The 17,382-nt window shown below is 51.7% G+C and overlaps 1 protein-coding gene across 2 annotated transcripts in view; it reads left to right on the top strand.

Moving 5' to 3' along the window:
- The window catches only part of ABCC1 (ATP binding cassette subfamily C member 1), a 138,624-nt gene that overhangs the window by 44,669 nt on the left and 76,573 nt on the right, over window positions 1–17,382 (top strand). For both annotated transcript variants that reach the window (XM_047087555.1, XM_047087554.1), the window contains exons 4-6: window positions 3,026–3,163; window positions 4,099–4,224; window positions 16,390–16,451. In XM_047087555.1, coding sequence (XP_046943511.1) covers window positions 3,026–3,163; window positions 4,099–4,224; window positions 16,390–16,451 — 326 coding nt within the window. The remainder of the gene's footprint in view (window positions 1–3,025; window positions 3,164–4,098; window positions 4,225–16,389; window positions 16,452–17,382) is intronic.

Here is a 17,382-nt window from a genome sequence, read left to right as displayed (position 1 = left end):
TGCGAACAGACACTCGATGAATGAATCCCCAAAAAGACACAAAATGTTTGCTCTTGTGCGAAGCACTGCACGGGTGAAGTTTGGCAAATGTATTGGGTCTGGGGGCTAGGCAGGAAGGGGTGATGGAGCTGAAGCTGAAGGATGAGCAGGATGTTACAAAGTTGCATAGTCTGCGGACAGAGGACTCTCCATTTGGAGAGAATAGCACGTGCAACAGTCCTGGGGTCACAGGAAGAAATGGAGAGTTGGCCTGTGTGGCTGAGGGAGAGGGAGTAAGAGTGGGGGAGGGCAGCTGGGACGGCAGCAAGGGCAGAGGGCTGACCTCATAGGACCTTGAGCTTCAGGTTAAGTGGGTTTGGTTTTGTTCTTCATTCCCAAACTTGGGTTGTAAAACTTCCTTGCGTCATGGGCCCCTTTCTCCCTGGCCAGTCAGGTCTCAGGATAATGTCCTTAACACAAATGCATAGGAGCACAGAGGACACCCTTCAGGCACACACATTGATATATGTGAAGAATTTGTGATTACATTTATGTTTCCACTTGAGGTTTAACTTACATGTGGTAGGACTCACTTTTTCTTCTTAAATGAGTTCCTAAGTTTTGATAAACCCACTCACACTGCCAGCTCCACAACCGAGATCTGCAGCAGCCCATTACCCCCAAAAGTTCCGTCATGCTGCCCCCCCTCTGTGGGCAGCCCCAACCTCCACACCCTCGTCCCCTGGCAACTACTGGTGTGTTTTCTGTCCGTGTCACTTTGCCTTTTCCAGAACGTCATGTGAATGGCACTCTGCTGGCTGGGGCAGTTTGAGGCTGACTTCTCTGACCTGTTGTGTGAATCCAGAGAGGTTTTTTTGTTTTTGTTTTTTTTTTTCAAGCTGCTCAGTGTATTTGATGGCATGGTTTTGCCATACAGTGTTTATCCATTGTTGAGTAAAACCAGTTAGCAAAAGGGGTGTGTGTGTGGCTCAGTTGGTTAAGCATCCCAGTCTTGATGTCACGGTCATGAGACAGAGCCCCAAGACTGGCTCTGCTCTGGGCATGGAGGCTGCTTAAGATTCTCTCCCTCTCCCTCTGCCCCTCCCCCGCGCACGTTCTGTCATTCATAAATAAATAAATAAATAAATGCAGCGAAAGATTAAGAAGCAAAATAGATACATGCATTTCAAATCAAGATCTACCAGCGGGTAGGATGCCTCTGTGGTTCCCGAGTAGTGATGACTATATGTGATACTTGGACATGTAATGTCTTCAGTTGTATATTTTCCGATAGGATTTCTTTTTTAATTTTCTTTTTTAATGTTTCTTTTGGCGAGAGCACTAGCTGGGGAGGGGCAGAGAGGGAGAGGGAGACACAGAATCGGAAGCAGGCTCCAGGCTCTGAGCTGTCAGCTCAGAGCCCGACGCGGGGCTCGAACTCATGAACTGTGAGATCATGACCTGAGCTGAAGTCGGACGCTTAACCGACTGAGCCACCCGGGCGCCCCTTCAGGTGGGATTTCTAGTGGTGACGGTGTCCCAGGTACTACTAATACTACGTGGTTTCTTGCCATCACTCACAGCTGGGGATGCTGATGAGGGAAAGTGAAGCTATAGATGTTTTCCTGTCCAAGTTCATGGATCTCTGGGTCCCAGCCACAGCCCGTCCTTGGACCCCAGGTTGAAACCCCAAGTCCTGAAGGGAGAGGTTTTGAGCGAGGGTGTGTCACGCCTGGCTCTGTGTATTGATAAAGCTGACTGTGGCCTCTGAGTGGAGAACGGATTGGATTGTTGGGGCAGAACTGGAAGCTGGGAGTCCAGTGGGGGGCCCGTGGGGTGACCCAGAGTGTTGGGAGGGGTTGAGGCCAGGGTGAGCAGTGGCTAAAGTGAGGATCTGCCTTGATGGCAGATCTGCAAGTTTCTGATAGATTGTAGGGAGAGAGATCCCCCCCCACCCCCGAGGTGCATAGATGAGGACAGACAGGCGGTTGTGTTTCTGGGGAGTAAGGGCAGGGGCCGTGGGTGACCCTTCAGCTCCTCGTGACTGGCTTTGGGGACACGCCTCGGGAGGCCAGCTCTGCTTGTCTGGAGAATTACCGTGGCAGTTCCTTCTGTAGAGAAAAAGTCGTTTTATCATTTGTTTTCTCTCCCTGATCGTAAAATCGGTGTGAAATGGAAGTAATAGCCTCAGGTGTCAGGAATGACATAAAATCCCATTCTCCCCCGCCAGCCATTATTCTCATAAAGTCCCCTGTAGGTGACATGCATAATTGTAGGTAGATTTAAAAAAAAAGCTTCATTTCCTTTTGAAGGAGAACAGTTACCACTGTTGCCCAGAGGAGAATTCGTCCCTGTCAGGGATGGGATTTGAACATAGGTCTTCCTACCTGTAAATAAAGTCTTGGCCCACTGCCTGTTTTTGTCAATAAAGTTTTATTGGCACTCAGCCATGCCCATTCATTCAAGAAAAAGTGGGCCTATGTCCCAAAAAACATTTTCTTAATGTTTACTTATTTTTGAGAGACAGAGACAGAGCATGAGCAGGGGAGGAGCAGAGAGAGAGAGGGAGACACAGAATTCGAAGCGGGCTCCAGGCTCTGAGCTGTCAGCACAGAGCCCGATGTGGGGCTGGAACCCACCAACGGTGAGATCATGACCTGAGCCAAAGTCGGAGGCTTAATCGACTGAGCCACCCAGGTACCCTGCCTACATCTGTTCTAAACTGAGCTTCCCCCCCCCCAACTTTTCATCCTGCCCCAGATCTATTCATGATCTTCTTAAATTCCCACAACCTTCAAGTTAGATGCTGTTGGCATCTCCGTTTTGCAGATGAGGCAGCGGAAGCTCAGAGAAGTTCAGTGACTTGCTCAGGGTCACCCAGTAAGGTGAGAGCGGAGCTGGTCCTGGAGCCAGGTCCCCCCTCAGGCTGTTTTTTGCACCACTGAGCTGAGGACAGCCCTGCTCCAGTCCTGACAGCTGCCGGGATTGTGGGCGGCCGTGGGCCCCGGTCTTTTGACAACTCCTGTTGTATGCTTCTCTCTTCCAGCTGCTTGCTACCTTTTTAATTCAGCTCGAGAGAAGGAAGGGAGTCCAGTCCTCGGGGATCATGCTCACTTTCTGGCTTGTAGCCCTACTGTGCGCCCTTGCCATCTTGAGATCCAAAATCATGACTGCCTTAAAAGAGGTAAGTGGTGGCCTCGAGCGGCCCTTGGGAAAGGTGCTTATTCCTTCCAGCTTATGCAGAAATTGTGCATTGCCCTGGGATCCAGACAATGAGTAGTATATGGGCCCAGCTCTTCCCCCAGGGATTTCGCTAGCTCATTCAGCCTTTCATCTAGAACCTTCTTTCTTCAGAGCCCCATTTACTTGTGTAGCTTCAGGGGCCCATGTGGGTTCTCTAGGGGTGGGAGCCCCAGACAGGTGCACACCGCCCTCTGAGCCCCAGTCAGCAGTGAACAGCAAGGCAAGTCAACTGTAGATAATCTTTAGTGTGCACCAGAGCTGAGCGGGGAGTGGTGTTCGCAGAGCGGCTGCCCCCCTAGGGGGCCCGATACCTGACCAAGGTTTTTTTCTGCGAAGAATCTTACCGACAGCTGACAATTACTCCGACAGGGTTTCTGAGCCTTAGCACTAATGGACAGTTTGGACCAGAGATGTCTTTGTTGTAAGAGACTGTCCTGACCTTTGTAGGATGTTTGCGGGGCATCCCTGGCCTCCGCACATAGATTCCAGTAGCAGACCCCAAGTTAGGGTGAACAGAAATGTCTCCAGATGCTACTAGATGTTCTTTGGGAGGCAAAATCCTCTGTGATTGAGAACCACTTATCTGTTTATACATGGAGAAACTCAAGTGCACAGAGGCTGAGTGAATTGACAAAACCCCATGGCCAGTACGAGCAGGGCCAGGCCTTGAACGTGGGCTGGTTAACTCTCAAGCCTGAGCCTCCTTTTGCCACATTGGATGCCCTCACCAGGCATCGGGGAGCACGCTGGGATGGGACTGCCTCTCTTCTGTTAGGGCAGGAAAGCTTATTAACTGGGTCTGCACCTGCTCCCCGGCTTCTGCAGGCTGCTTCCAGAAAGTGACCTTCTCTTCCTCCTTCCTTGCCACACTTCTAGGGTGCTGAAATCGACGTGTTTCGCGATGTCACTTTCTACATTTACTTTACCCTCGTGCTGATTCAGCTTGTGTTGTCCTGCTTCTCGGACCGATCGCCCCTGTTCTCTGAAACCATCCACGACCCCGTAAGTGTGATCGGAGACATGGGTGTGTGTGTTTGTGTGAAGAATACTATACGGTGTTAGCTAACATCGATTAGACACTTGTTCTGTGACAGTATCATCCACGTGGGATCTCGTTCCACCTTCCCCCCCTACCCCGCCAAGGCCCAGAGAGAGAGGTAACATCCTCCTTCCCACTCTACAGATGGAAAAACTGAGGCCTCTGTGTGGCTAGGGGGACTTAAGGAAGGAATCTGCTTCATACTTGTAAACGTCTGTGTCTTATAGGCCTGCCGGTTTGATCATTTGGTTGCCATAGCGATTTTAGAAACTGTGAGCAAAACATTTAAACGTGAAGATATTTCCCCTTCTAACAATGCAGGTTTTCTAGAGTAGCGAGAAGTTGTGTCACTATTCGGGCCATTGCCCCCCACAGCAGTACTTGAGCTCCGCGGAGGAGTGTGGCCCTAGTCTACACAGTGCCCAGCACTCCCTCTTGTATTACACAGTCTGCTTCCTTCTGTCGTGGTATGTCCCTGGCCCTTGAGGGATTTGAGTTTGCGACCCTGAGTCTCTTCTGTTATTTTGAGGGAAGCAGGAATCTTCTCTGGACCAGTGGGTGTGAGCGGGTGCGGTGGAAATGACCAGTCTTCCTGTTGACAGAATAAAAGGGAACATAGTCGTTGACCACTGTTGCCTCCGTTCTTCCTCCTGGCTTCCCCCTTTTCCTTCCTCTTTGCCCCTCTCCCTCCTTCTCCTGCTTCTTCCCTCCCTCGTTCCATCTGGTGCCAAGTGCCAGGCCCCGGTCTGGGCACAGGGCTGTGGCAGTACCTAACACAGAGATCTTGCCCACCTCAGGCTTATGTTGTCGTGTGGGCCGGAGGGATAGTCTGTGACCCTGGACCCAAGTGTGTATCAGTCAGGTGGCAGTGAATCTTGAGGAGGAGAGGAAAGCATGGAGAAGAAATGCACGTGATGGTTGAGGGTCGTGTGCAGTTTCGAGTTGATAGGAGCCATCAGGAAAGGCCTCCCTCATGAAACCTCACTGCGGTGCGGGAGCGAGCTGAGCAAATACCAGATGAAGAGTGGTCCAGGCAGGGTTGGCAAGTGCAAAGGCCCGGGGGCAGGAGCTGCCACGGACTGTCAAGGGAGCAGCAGGAAAGGCCAGTGTGCCTGGAGCAGCGAGAGGCCACGGAGGGCTAAGACATGGCGTCTCAGAGGTGGGGACCATCGCCTGCAGTTGTGTGAGCCACTGGACTTTACTCTGAGTGGGAGGGGAACCTTTGGAGCATTTATTTGACGCTTTGTTCGTGGCTAGTCAGCTGTTAGCTGGCGAAATGGCAGTTGCAAGGGCAGTTCTCAGCTGCTGCGATTCTCTGGGGTTTGGCCTGAGCCTCATCAAAAGGCTGAGGCTGCCTGCGTGGGGGACGAAGGCAGCTGTGGGGAATCGGCTCTGAGGAGCCAAGTTTTTACGTCTAAAACACATAGGTGTGCGTGTTTGCATATGTGCATGTTGTACGTGTGCACGTGCCTCTGTTTTCGTTCACGTGTGCGTGTGCATATGCGCGTTAGCGTGTTCTTGGGCGCGTGTGTGTGTTTGTACGTGTGCAAAGTTCACAGGGGCAGCGACGACGCCTGGGGCGCCTACTGGATCCCGGCTCCCGCCTGCCACAAAGGAGGAGAGGGGCTCACGTGTCTGTGGCTGCCGTGTCTCCTGCTGAGCAGGGTTTGCGCGCATGGCGGTGGGTGTTGGTCAGCGGCATGTCCCCATCAGGAAACCTTTGTTTATTTATTTTCAATTTATTATGTTTTTTTACGTTCATTTTTGAGAGACAGAGCACAAGCGGGGGAGGGGCAGGGAGAGAAGGAGACGCAGAATCGGAAGCAGGTTCCAGGCTCCGAGCCGTCAGCACAGAGCCCGACGTGGGGCTCGAACTCCCGGACCGCGAGATCATGACCTGAGCTGAAGTCGGACGCTTAACCGACTGAGCCACCCAGGCACCTCGGGAGAGGGAATTTCTGATGTCTGGTTCCCTCTGGGGATCTGGATAAAAATTCCTTTTTCTTCTTTCCCCGGGTGCCCATACATTAGGGTGGTTCGTAGAGCTGGCTTCTTCCTCCGTAGTGCTTTCTGCGTTCCCAGCAGCCTGGGCCTTGGGCCTGCTCTGCCACACTGGGGCAGCTGGAGGCTGGGTTGCCCAGGACTGGGACGCTCCGTCTCTTGTCCCCAACCATTCAATTTTAGGAGTCTAATCTTACAGAGATGGTTGGACCGTTAGACCCTAACTCACACCCTAAATCTGATGGTGACAGCACGAAGCCTGCTTGGGATTCTCTCCGTCTCCCTCTCTCTTTCTGCGCACTCCCGCTCTCAAAATAAAAAAACTAGTAGTTATTGTTACGTTTCATAGTCCTGGCTGTTGCCCGGGCTCAGCTGCGGTTCTCCCTCGGGGTTTCCCTGATGGTAGCAGTGGGAAGGCGACTGCTCACTCGCTGGGCTGGTGGTTAGCACCAGCCCCTGGCCGGAGCCTCAGCTAGGGTTGACGGTCCATGTCAGGGTGGCCTGGGTGGCGTCACAGTGTGGTGGCCTGTGTCTGAGAATGAGTGTTCCTAGAGAGAGTGCCAGGCGGAAGCTGTGTCACCTCTTACGACCCAGTGCCAGATTTCACACAGTGTCACTCCTGCCACAGTCTGTTGATGGAGACATTCACAGAAGTCAGCCTGGGTTCGAGGGCTGGGGACACAGACCCCACTTCTAGATGGGGGAGCGGTCGGGTCTCGTTCTAAGACGAACTCATGAGATGGCAGATAACGTCTGGCCCTCTTTGGACAATGCAGTCTCCTGTGTACCCGCAGGAAGCTTGTGACCTCGCGGGGGACAGCCTTTGAACGGGTGGGCAAACAGCCGTGTACCTGCAGTTGAGGTGCAGGCTGGGAATGCTGGGAATCAGCTTATGGGACTTAGATTTGTGACCCCAGGCAAGTCCTTCCTCCTTTCAGGACCTCACTGTTCCCTTCTTGAAAGTGGGTTGAGCCCCATTTGGTGCTGGGATCTGAGGCCGGTGATCAGGGGGAGGAGGACACCGTTAGGTGCTTTCTCTGCCTGTCTCGCCATTATCCTCAGGGCTCCCATCACAGCAGAGCCCAGAAGATGGGGAGAGCCCAGCCCCAGCTGCTGTCCTGACTTCGGAGCCGCAGTCACATGTTGTCTGTGCACACAGGGAGCAGTCAGCCTTGCCCTGGGGTGGCCAGGGGCAGGTGGGGCCTGGGTGGGAGCTGGCAGCACTGGGCTTCTCCAGGCTCGCTCCTGCTGAGTCACCAAAGTCGACCTCCTCTCCAGCTGGCCCTGTGCCGTTTGCATGACTCAGACGGCTGTGCTGGCCCTGGTTTTTCCGTGGGGCTGCTCCCCTCTGTACCTCCAGGCCCTTGGCTGCCTGGAATCTGGGAGTGGCTCATCTAGCCTTCCAGGGCTCTCTTGGGGTTCCTGTCTGGCCCTTTCTGTGATCCTTGTTGGCCCCAAGGCTACTGCTTAGAATGGGGCCCGTGAGAGGAGGGAGGTGTTTCCTTTTGCCCTTGGAGGCATCAACGGCAAATGTGGTCATATAGTGGACCCCCACTCCTCAAAGTGGGGTCTTTGGACCGACGGCACTGGCTGTTAGAAATCCAGAGTCCTGGGCCCACTGAGCCCTGCTGGGTCATAGCCTCATTTTAGCAGGATCTACGGGTGGTGCACGGTTGAAAAGCATTGGTTTAGGACATTTAAAACGCGTGTAAAACTGCCCAGCTCATTTGGCCTAAGAGGTAGTTTTAGTCCTGTCCATAAACATGGGAAAGATTTCCCCCGGCACTTTTGCTGTGAACGCGGAAAGTGAGTACCCATCCACTCTCCAGTTCGATTCTACAGTTAACATTGTGCTCAGCTTGCTTTATCACATATCTGGCCAACCAGCCAGCCAACTGGCTCATTTTTTTGGTATCTGAAACGTACTTGGAAATACTTAGTATGCGTTACCCAGACATTTGCACCATGCAAACCACTAGCCAGAGTGCAGTATCTGTATATGCTTCTGTTTTATGTTTCTCTTAAAGCAGAATTTGCATAGTGAAATTCCTGAATGTAAAAGTTACCGGTTGAGGAGTTGTGACAAATGAGTAATAGCCCAAGCCCTTATCAAGCTACAGAACACTACCAGGACCCCAGAAAGTTCCTTCCTGCCCTTCATGGTCAGTCTTGACCCCTCATACAATAAAGGCAGCCACTGAACATGAACTGCTTTATGAACGCATTGTAAAGTCTGTTTAAAAAAAATTTTTTTTAATGTGTATTTGTTTTTGAGAGAGAAAGAGCATGAGCAGGGAAGGGGTGGAGAGAGAGGGAGTCACAGAATCCGAAGGAGGCTCCAGGCTCTGAGCTGTCAGCACAGAGCCCGACACAGGGCTGGAACTCGAGAACGGCGAGATCATGACCTGAGCCGAAGTCAGACGCTTGACCGACTGGGCCATCCAGGCGCCCCTCATAAAGTCTGTTCTTAAGGCTTCTCTCATTTATGCTGTTGGTCACAGTGGTTTGGTATTGTGCAGGGGTGCAGGGTGGAGGGGCTCTGGGTACTGAAATGAACAAACTTGACCGTTGAGGAGGGGGCACTGGCCAAATAAACCAAGAGCTGTGGACGGTGGGGCCCCGAGGCAGGAAAGTGCTGGGGGCTGAGGGGCTGGAGGAGAGGTTCCTAACTCAGCCTGAGGCTCCAGGGCCAGCGTCCAGGGGAGGGGAGGCCTGAGTCTGAGAAACGAGAGGCGTCGGCTGGGCTTGTAAGGCCGGACAGGACGGGGCTCCCGGTCGAGGAACCAGCACGTAGAAGGGTCCAGCTGTGTAAAGGACCTTGTGGGTGTTTGGGGAACTGCAGGGTTCTGCTTGGTTGGTTCGGAGGGACCTAGAGCTGAGCTTGCAAAATCAGGGGTAGAGTTGCATGTCACCATGAAGACTTGGGATTTGGCCATGTTGGAAGATTCTCAGCGTGGGGGGGGAGGGGGGGGACACGCTCAGGTTTCAGGTGTTTTCGGGGACCCCTCTGGCTGAAAGTAGGAGGGTGCCTGGGACACGGAGGGGCTGGTGGCACTTATATAGCCAGCTCAGCAGCTCAGGCGGGTCAGGAGGAGGGCGGAGCCAGTCAGTGACCCTGTGTGTTGTCTTTTTAAGTTTCTTAGTCCTCGAAGCCTCCTGATGAGGTAGGGCTGCGAGTCTCATCTTATACATGAGGTTACTGAGGGCCAGAGTGGTGAAGTGTCTTGCCTGAGTTCACCAGGCTGGATCAGAAGCTCTTCCTCAGGGTTGGCACACCCGAGTGTGTATCTCTCGGAAGGCCCTGGGAGCACCCCCAGACTTTGAGTCAGTAGCTCTTGGCGGGACCCATGCGTTTGCAATTCTAACAGCTTCCCAGGCGCCGTGAATGCTGGCACTGGAGGGCCATGTCGGAGAACCCCTGCTGTAAGCCGTATGGCTGTGTCATCCTCCCCTTACTGCTGGGCGTCTGGGTGGTGCAGAGTTCGAGTAACCGGCAGGAGACTCAAAGAGTCAAAACCAGAAACACTGAGCGGGGATCCCGAGCATTTCTGACAAAAAGGCCAGAGTGCTGAAAGACCCGTTCCCCAAACTGCCTGGTGGGAGACAATGAATGACCAGCTCTTAAAGAACCAGTGCTTGGGGCTGTTGTACCAAATTGGTTTAAGCCACGTGGGTTTTGGCCAGATCGCCGGGTGCCAGATACAGATGCCAAAGAATGTGGCTCTCTCTGTACGTTGCGTGAATCAGACTCTCTCTCCCTCTGCCTTCATCCAGGGCTTGTCTGAATTACTCTCCTTTCCAGGTGCATGGGGGACCAGTGAATAAGCTTCGTACAGGCAGGGACAGGAGTTAGCTCTGCTTCAGCCTCCAAGGCTGGGAAACCCCCTCACTGACAGCGTTGCCATTCACGAGTTACGTCAGAATGTCCTGCTTGGTTCCATTGAATGGAATGCGGTCTGGGTTCTCGTCCAGCGCCCAGCCCATTTCTTTTTCTTTTTTTTTACATTATCCGTTCTTGGGGCGCCTGGATGGCTCCATCGGTTAAGCATCTGACTCTTGGTTTTGGCTCAGGTCATGATTTCAGGGATTTGTGAGTTTGAGACCCGCGTCGGGCTCTGTACTGATGGCATAGAGGCTGCTCGGGATTCTCTCTCTCCACTCTCCCCCGCTCGTGCCATCTCTGTCTCTCTCAAATAATAAGTAAATAAACGTAAAAAATTACCGGTTCTTGACTACTTTAGAGCTCAAGTTGTTTTTATCAAATAAAGCCTTCTCTGTCAGATAGGGGCTTCCAGAAACCAGATTCCCACTTACCTGTTTCCTTTTCTGCACTGGCAGTGGGGACCTTCTGTCAGCCTGACATGACTCCTAATAATCTGAAAATCCCGGGGTGCCTGGGTGGCTCAGTTGGTTAAGTGTCCAGCTTCCACTCAGGTCATGATCTCACGGGTCGTGGATTTGAGCCCCGCGTCCAGGTCTGAGCTTTCGGATTTTGTGTCTCCCTCTCTCTCTCTTCCCCTCTCCCACTCATGCTCTGTCCCTGTCTCTGTCCCTCTCTCTCTCTCAGAAATAAATAAACATTAAATAAACTTAAAAAAAAAATAACCTGAAAATCCCTGTTTGGGTTCAAAGGAGGGGGAAAGTGAATGGGACAAAGCTCTTGGAGAGTGCAAATTAGAAACTGTGAAACGTTCTTGTAAATGATGTGATCTCACTGCTTTGGCGGGGTGCATTTTTTTGCAGCAGCTGGGATTTTTACTAGCCGGGGTGAGGATTCCTCTTTTCCCTCTGGGCCATCGTTTCTTGCAGTCTCAGGGGTACGACCCCCATCTGTATACAGTAGGGCGAAAAGGGAATGAACGTGCCTTCGATTATGCGGTCACAGTATTGCTTCCTTCTTGTGCCACGGCTGGAGTTGCCTGATTGTGAGAGAATGCCGGGATTGGTGAGCCCCCTGTGCACATAGATGCCTAATGCCCTGCTGTTTGCACGGTGTCTCTGTGCAAATGAGAAAAAGACATTGTACCCCCTCCGGGTGGATGAGTTTGGGAACGGCCGGCCTCCTTCAGGCTGATGCAGCCCCTCAAAGGCACAAGACTCGGGGGTCTTGTTGAGCTGTGTCTCAGCCCCCACCTGCCCCTCAGCTGGGCATCTCTGTATGAGGTCTGTAACCCGCACAGCTATGCTCCGTGTCCTGCGGCAAGACTCAAGGAAGACTGGATTTGGAAGCAAACGGCCGTCACTTGAGCTCTGGTTTTACGCCTTAGTCACCGCTGTCTCGGGGTGTTGTGGGCTCTGATGTAAGCAGGGCTTAGCCAGCTTATTCTGTAGAAAGCCAGATAGTAAATATTAGGCTGTGTAGACCACGTAGTTTGAGGTGCACCTACTCAGCTATGCCATTGTAGCTCAAAAGCAGATGCAGACGGTATGTAAATGAGTGGGCGTCACCGTGTGCCAATCAGATTTGACTATCAGCTATGTAAATGAGTGTGCGTCACCATGTACCCATCAGACTTGACTTTGCCAGCAGCCAGCCTGTGGGCCTTTCTTTGGCAACCCTTATGTGAAGCATCTGGTACAGTGCTTGGCGCATCGTGATGCTACGAGAAATAGAAGATGGTGCTATTGTTTCTCCTGTTAGTATTAATCCCATTAATACCGTTTCTCCCACAGTCACTCCGCACCAGGTACTATTCTAAGGACGTAACATGCTTTGTCTCATTTAAGCGCATCACCAGGTCCCTTGGCCAAGGTCGTCATGGCTAGTAAGTAGGTGGCAGGGCTGGGATTCAGAGCCTCTCTCTCACCTCCTTGCTGTTTTGTTGCCTCTCACATAAGCAACCCCCCTGGCCCCCTTCTCTCCTGGGACCTTCATTTTTTTCCTCTGGTGCAGCTCGCTCTGTTTACCCTTCTTTTTCCTTTTTTAAGTGTTTATTTATTTTTGGGACTAAGAGCACAAGCAGGGGAGGAGCAGAGAGAGAAAGAGACGGAGACATAGAATTGGAAGAGGCTCCAGGCTTTGAGCTGTCAGCACAGAGCCCGACACGGGGCTGGAACTCATGAACCGTGAGATCATGACCTGAGCCCAAGTCGGACGCTTAACCACCCAGCCTGGCGCCCCTCTGTGTTTATACTTCTGTATTTATTTGCATCTTGGTTTGCTTACTGTTCATCCCCCCAAGCTGGGAAGCGGTATTGGGTGGGGACCTCACTGTGTCGTGCATAACCCTGTCCCCAGCCCGTAGCCATCTCCTGGCATATAAGCAGGCCCTCCCTAAACGTTTGCTCAAGAAATGAGTCATTGCCAGCTGTGCCCCCTCCCGCTCCCTGCCGGAACCCCGGCTTTTCCCGGTGCGTCAGAATTGGGCTACAGTTGAAGTGCATGTGAGATTCCCTGATAACTCGCTCACCACCAGCCCACAGAGCAAATACCACCACCTGTTCCATGAATAGTGTTGCCACCCCGGGTTGGAAAAGTTCCAGCTTACCACACTGTCCCACGGACACAGTTCACTTCTCCCTCCTTACCCTCCTGTGAGGAAGGCGGAGCAGCCGGAAGACCTGCTCCCATCTTTCAGGTTCAGAAACTGAGGCTTTCAGGTGAAGGCACTTGCCTGAGGTCATTCAGGTGCAAAATGGCAACCCTGGGATTTGAGCCCTGGTTCCACAGTTGGAACTTTCTCTGTGTTAGGTTGGTCTGGAATGTAGGTCTGTGAGGCGGCAGTGTCTGATTTCCTTATTAAAACTTTTGTGAGGGGGCACCTGGACGGCTCAGTCAGTTGAGCGTCTGACTTCCGCTCAGGCCATGATCTCACAGTCACGAGTTTGAGCCCTGGGTTGGGCTGGCCGCTGTCAGCACAGAGCCTGCTTTGGATCCTTTGTCCCCGGCCCCCCTCCCCCCCCCCCCCCCCCCCGCCCCTCCCCTGCTTGTGCTCTCTCAAACATAAAATTTGCATTAAAAAAAAAAAATCTCCTGAGGCCAGGGCCCCAGCCCTAGATCTAAGCTGGTCTGGGGTGGGACCTTGGCCCACTGTGTTCGGTGAGCTTCTCAGGTGACGCTGGCACAGGTAGGGCTGGGACACTCCGGAAACTCCTAGTACTCCATGGCCCCGGAGCGGAGCCCAGGATGCGTGTCTGAGTCACTGGGGAAGCTTTTCATCTAGCTTTTCATGATGGAAACTTCCGCGTGTGCACATACGTAGACAGCAGGGTATCACCAACTGCCACGGACTGTTTCTTCACCCTGCACCGCGTTGTAGGTAAACATTTCAGTGTGTATCTCTGGAAGGCAGGGCTTTAAACGTATTTAGTAACTTGTTATTTTGAAATAACTTGACTTACACAAGGTTGTAGAAATGGTAGAATGGCTGTCTGCCCTTCTCCCCAGTGAGAGTAGGTGAAAGAGAAGAATTCTTCTTTCATTGCATTTTCTTAAAAAACACGTTTTTGGGGGGCGCCTGGGTGGCTCAGTCGGTTAAGCGTCCGACTTCGGCTCAGGTCATGATCTCGCGGTCCGTGAGTTCGAGCCCCGCGTTGGGCTCTGTGCTGACAGTTCAGAGCCTGGAGCCTGTTTCCGATTCTGTGTCTCCCTCTCTCTCTGACCCTCCCCCGTTCATGCTCTGTCTCTCCCTGTCTCAAAAATAAATAAACGTTAAAAAAAAACAACACATTTTTTTAACGTTTATTTATTTTTGAGAGAGAGAGAGCACTTGCAGGGGAGGGGCAGAGAGAGAGGGAGACACAGAATCCGAAGCAGGCTCCGGGCTTCGAGCTGTCAGCACAGAGCCTGGTGCGGGGCTCGAACCCACAGACCGCGCGATCACGACCTGAGCCAAAGTCGGACGCTTAACAAAATGAGCCACACAGGTTGCCCCTGAAAGAGAAGTATATTTTAAACAGTAAACCATTGCTACTGCTATGTGGCCTGAAAACATTAATAATAATTGTTGGATTTCGTCAAGTTTTCCAGTCACCCATTGTGGTTGCAACGCGGCACATCTTCTTAACATTCTGTCCTTCCTTCCTTGTGTGTTAGCTGGACCACTTCTATGCAGAGACACTTCCCCTGTGGGGAAGTTCCTTTAGAAAAGGTGGGAAAATGCTTGTTGTCTGCCCATCTTCTCTTCTCAGAACAACGGCTTGCTTCACTTGTGTCTTTTCACGCATGATGCCAGAGAGTTGCTTTTTTTTCCGTGTCCGTGTGAGATTGTGTATTTAAACATATGTGATGTTTAAATGGATGTTAAACAGATGTCTCAGTCCGTTCTACTTAGGATCCTGATTGTGACTCGCACTGTCCCTTTTTGGGCTAATTGGAGTCACTTCTGGTTGCTTCTCAGGTCTTGAGCGCCTTGGTGGCTCAGTGGGTTAAGCGTCCAACTTCAGTTCAGGTCACGATCTCGCGGTTTGTGCGTTCGAGCCCCACGTTGAGCTCTGAGGTGACATCTCAGAGCCTGGAGCCTGCTTTGGACTGTGTCTCCCTCTCTCTGCCCTTCCCCTGTTTCCGTGCGTGCTCTTTCTCCCTCCCTCCCTCTCTTTCTCTGTCTCTGTGAAATCTAAATAAAACATTAAAATTTTTTTTAATTTAAAATTTAAAATTTTTTTTTAATTTAAAATTTAAAATTTTTTTTTAATTTAAAATTTAAACTCCACGCGAATTTAGCTTCCTTGGTATCAGGCTTATCTGGTATATTTCCTGCCAAACCCCTTTGCCAAGGAGACTCTGGGAGTTAAAAACAAACAAAAACTTGATGCCCTGGTCCCACCCTCAGCCAGCTTAATCAGAATCTCTGGGAGGTGGGGACCAGGTACAGGTTTTTTTTGTGTGTTTTTTTTTTAAATTGCTCGCAGCCTGGGTGGAAAACCACCAAGGCACAACATGTGTTCTCGCCTGGCTCTCCCGTGCTGTGTCTCTGAAAAAGGGCTAGAGACCTCATCCTTGCCTGGTGAGCGCCCTTCACCAAAGTGTGTATTTCAGAATGCCGACCTCCATGTATCTGCTTGGAATGGAAAGTCGGCCCTTGCTGGTGGTCACGGAGGCTCCATGCTGACATCACTCTCCTGCTCTTTGTATTATTGTTGGATTGTGTCGGTGACTTCCCATTGCCCTTGGGATGAAGACCCAAATCCCTTAGTTGGTCTCCAGTGTAGACTGGTCAGACCCCTCTTAGTTCCTGGAATAGGGTTATGTTCCCTTCTGCCACGGGGCCTTTGCACACACACCCTTGCTGCCAAGACTACCCTGCCTCTCCCCTTTACTTGTCATCCTCTACTCTTCAGAGCCCAGCTCGGGGATGCCTTCTTTGACCTTCTTCAGAGAGATCAGCCCCCATCCGCTTATCCGCTCTCTTGCCGTGAGCTCACTAAGATACCAGTGATCCCACCGGTAATACTGACCTATCTTCAGGAAACAATCCTCACTGCAGTTGTGGTTGAGTGCCTGCTCACAAGATCCTTTGATTAATGGCTCTTTCCGGACACTGCTAGGGGCTCGTAGTCTGTTTTCACCACTTGCCTGGCAAGGTCACTCCATCTGTCTGTTCCTCTGTGTCTTTATCTCCAAAGCGAGGATGATGCTTTTATCTCCTTGGTAGGCTGGTTCTAAAGATGAGATGAAATCATTTGCATAAAGTACTTGTAACACAGCTCGCTCGCAGAGAAGTTAGCAGGTGTTATTACTACCTCTGTGCACTGTGGGCTTCCTGAGGGCAGGGATTGTGTCTGCTCAGATTTGTGTGCATGGTGCTAGGCATATAGCAGGTGCTCAGAAAATACTTGTTGAATGAATGAGTGAATGAATGACTGGGGTAACTTCGGGGGACCTGGGCAGCACCACAGCCACTGGGTCGCGGTGGGGATTTAAGAGGGGGCAGGGATGTGGCACACTGTACCATCTTTGCACATAGTAGTCATTCAGGAAATATTTCCTGGGTGAAAGTGGGAAGCTGCTGTGTGTTTCTCTGAAGGCCGCCGGGGCTCAGGAGGGAAACCCTTTTGGGGTGCCAGTCCTCGGCGTGAGGGGGGCTGCCGGTCATTTGAGAGGAAGACTGGTCACGAGCACCGGCCTAGATGAGAAGATTAACGGATCATTTCTCTTTTCCTCCCACCCTGTGTTTTCTCTCCGCTAGAACCCCTGCCCGGAATCCAGTGCCTCCTTCCTGTCCAGAGTCACCTTCTGGTGGATCACAGGGTAAGGCCCGGCCGGTGCTCTCCCTCCCTCACCCTTCCCCCGGGTGCGAGCGTGCCTGCCGGGGGCCCGGGTCTCAGGTGCTGACCCTGCGCCCACATGCATGGACTCGACTTGCGTGAAACACGAACGGCTTGCTCCTCTGCGCATGGCTTCACCTGGGGCCCTTACAAGCCTTGTGCTCTGAGCTTCCAGATTTGGGTACTTTTTTTTTTTTTTTTTTATGTCAGGTATAATTACCAACGTTGGCATTGTTTCAGACCCCTTGCTAGCAGAAAAGTAATACCCGTGCTCCGTAGGAAATGTAAGAACACGCATAGATCAACAAGCAGAAAATACCCAAGGCGACCACTGACGGCGGTGTGATGGGCTCCCCTCTTGTCCTTTTTGGGGCACAGTTTTTCCTGCACGTCGTCACCATCTTACCTGGGATTATTTGAATCCTTTTCCCCTCTGATAAGCATGGTTCCTTGTCTTTATAAACTTTTCCCAAATACCTTTTTTTTTTTTATTAAGTAGCTTTCAAATTACTGTTAAGAAATAGCTTTTTAAAATTTTTTAATGTTTTATTTCTTTACTTACTTACTTTTAAGTTTGTTTCTTTTGAGAGAGACCGAGAGAGCAAGCCAGGGAGGGGCAGAGAGAGGGAGAGACAGAGAATCCCAAGCAGGCTTCGCCCTGTGAGCCCAGAGCCCGACACAGGGCTCAGTCTCACAGACCGCGAGATCATGACCTGAGCCGACCCCAAGAGTCAGAGCATTAATTTGAATGTGGACTGCGGGCTCTGCCATCATCGCTCAAATTTCTGATTTTGGTAACGTTGCTTTGGCTTCTGTGACAGCGTGTGGGTTTCCTTATGGGGATACACGCTGCCATAACCTAGTTCGAAGTGTCTCAGAAAAGAAGTGTGTTTGTGGACGTGTGTGTTTATGGC

This window comes from Lynx rufus, unplaced genomic scaffold (genome assembly GCF_022079265.1).
Source record: "Lynx rufus isolate CCGP_SWC_20201006 ecotype Redwood Valley unplaced genomic scaffold, mLynRuf1.p SCAF_23, whole genome shotgun sequence".
Classification (NCBI taxonomy): Eukaryota; Metazoa; Chordata; class Mammalia; order Carnivora; family Felidae; genus Lynx; species Lynx rufus.
This window is presented reverse-complemented; position numbering and strand designations above follow the sequence as displayed.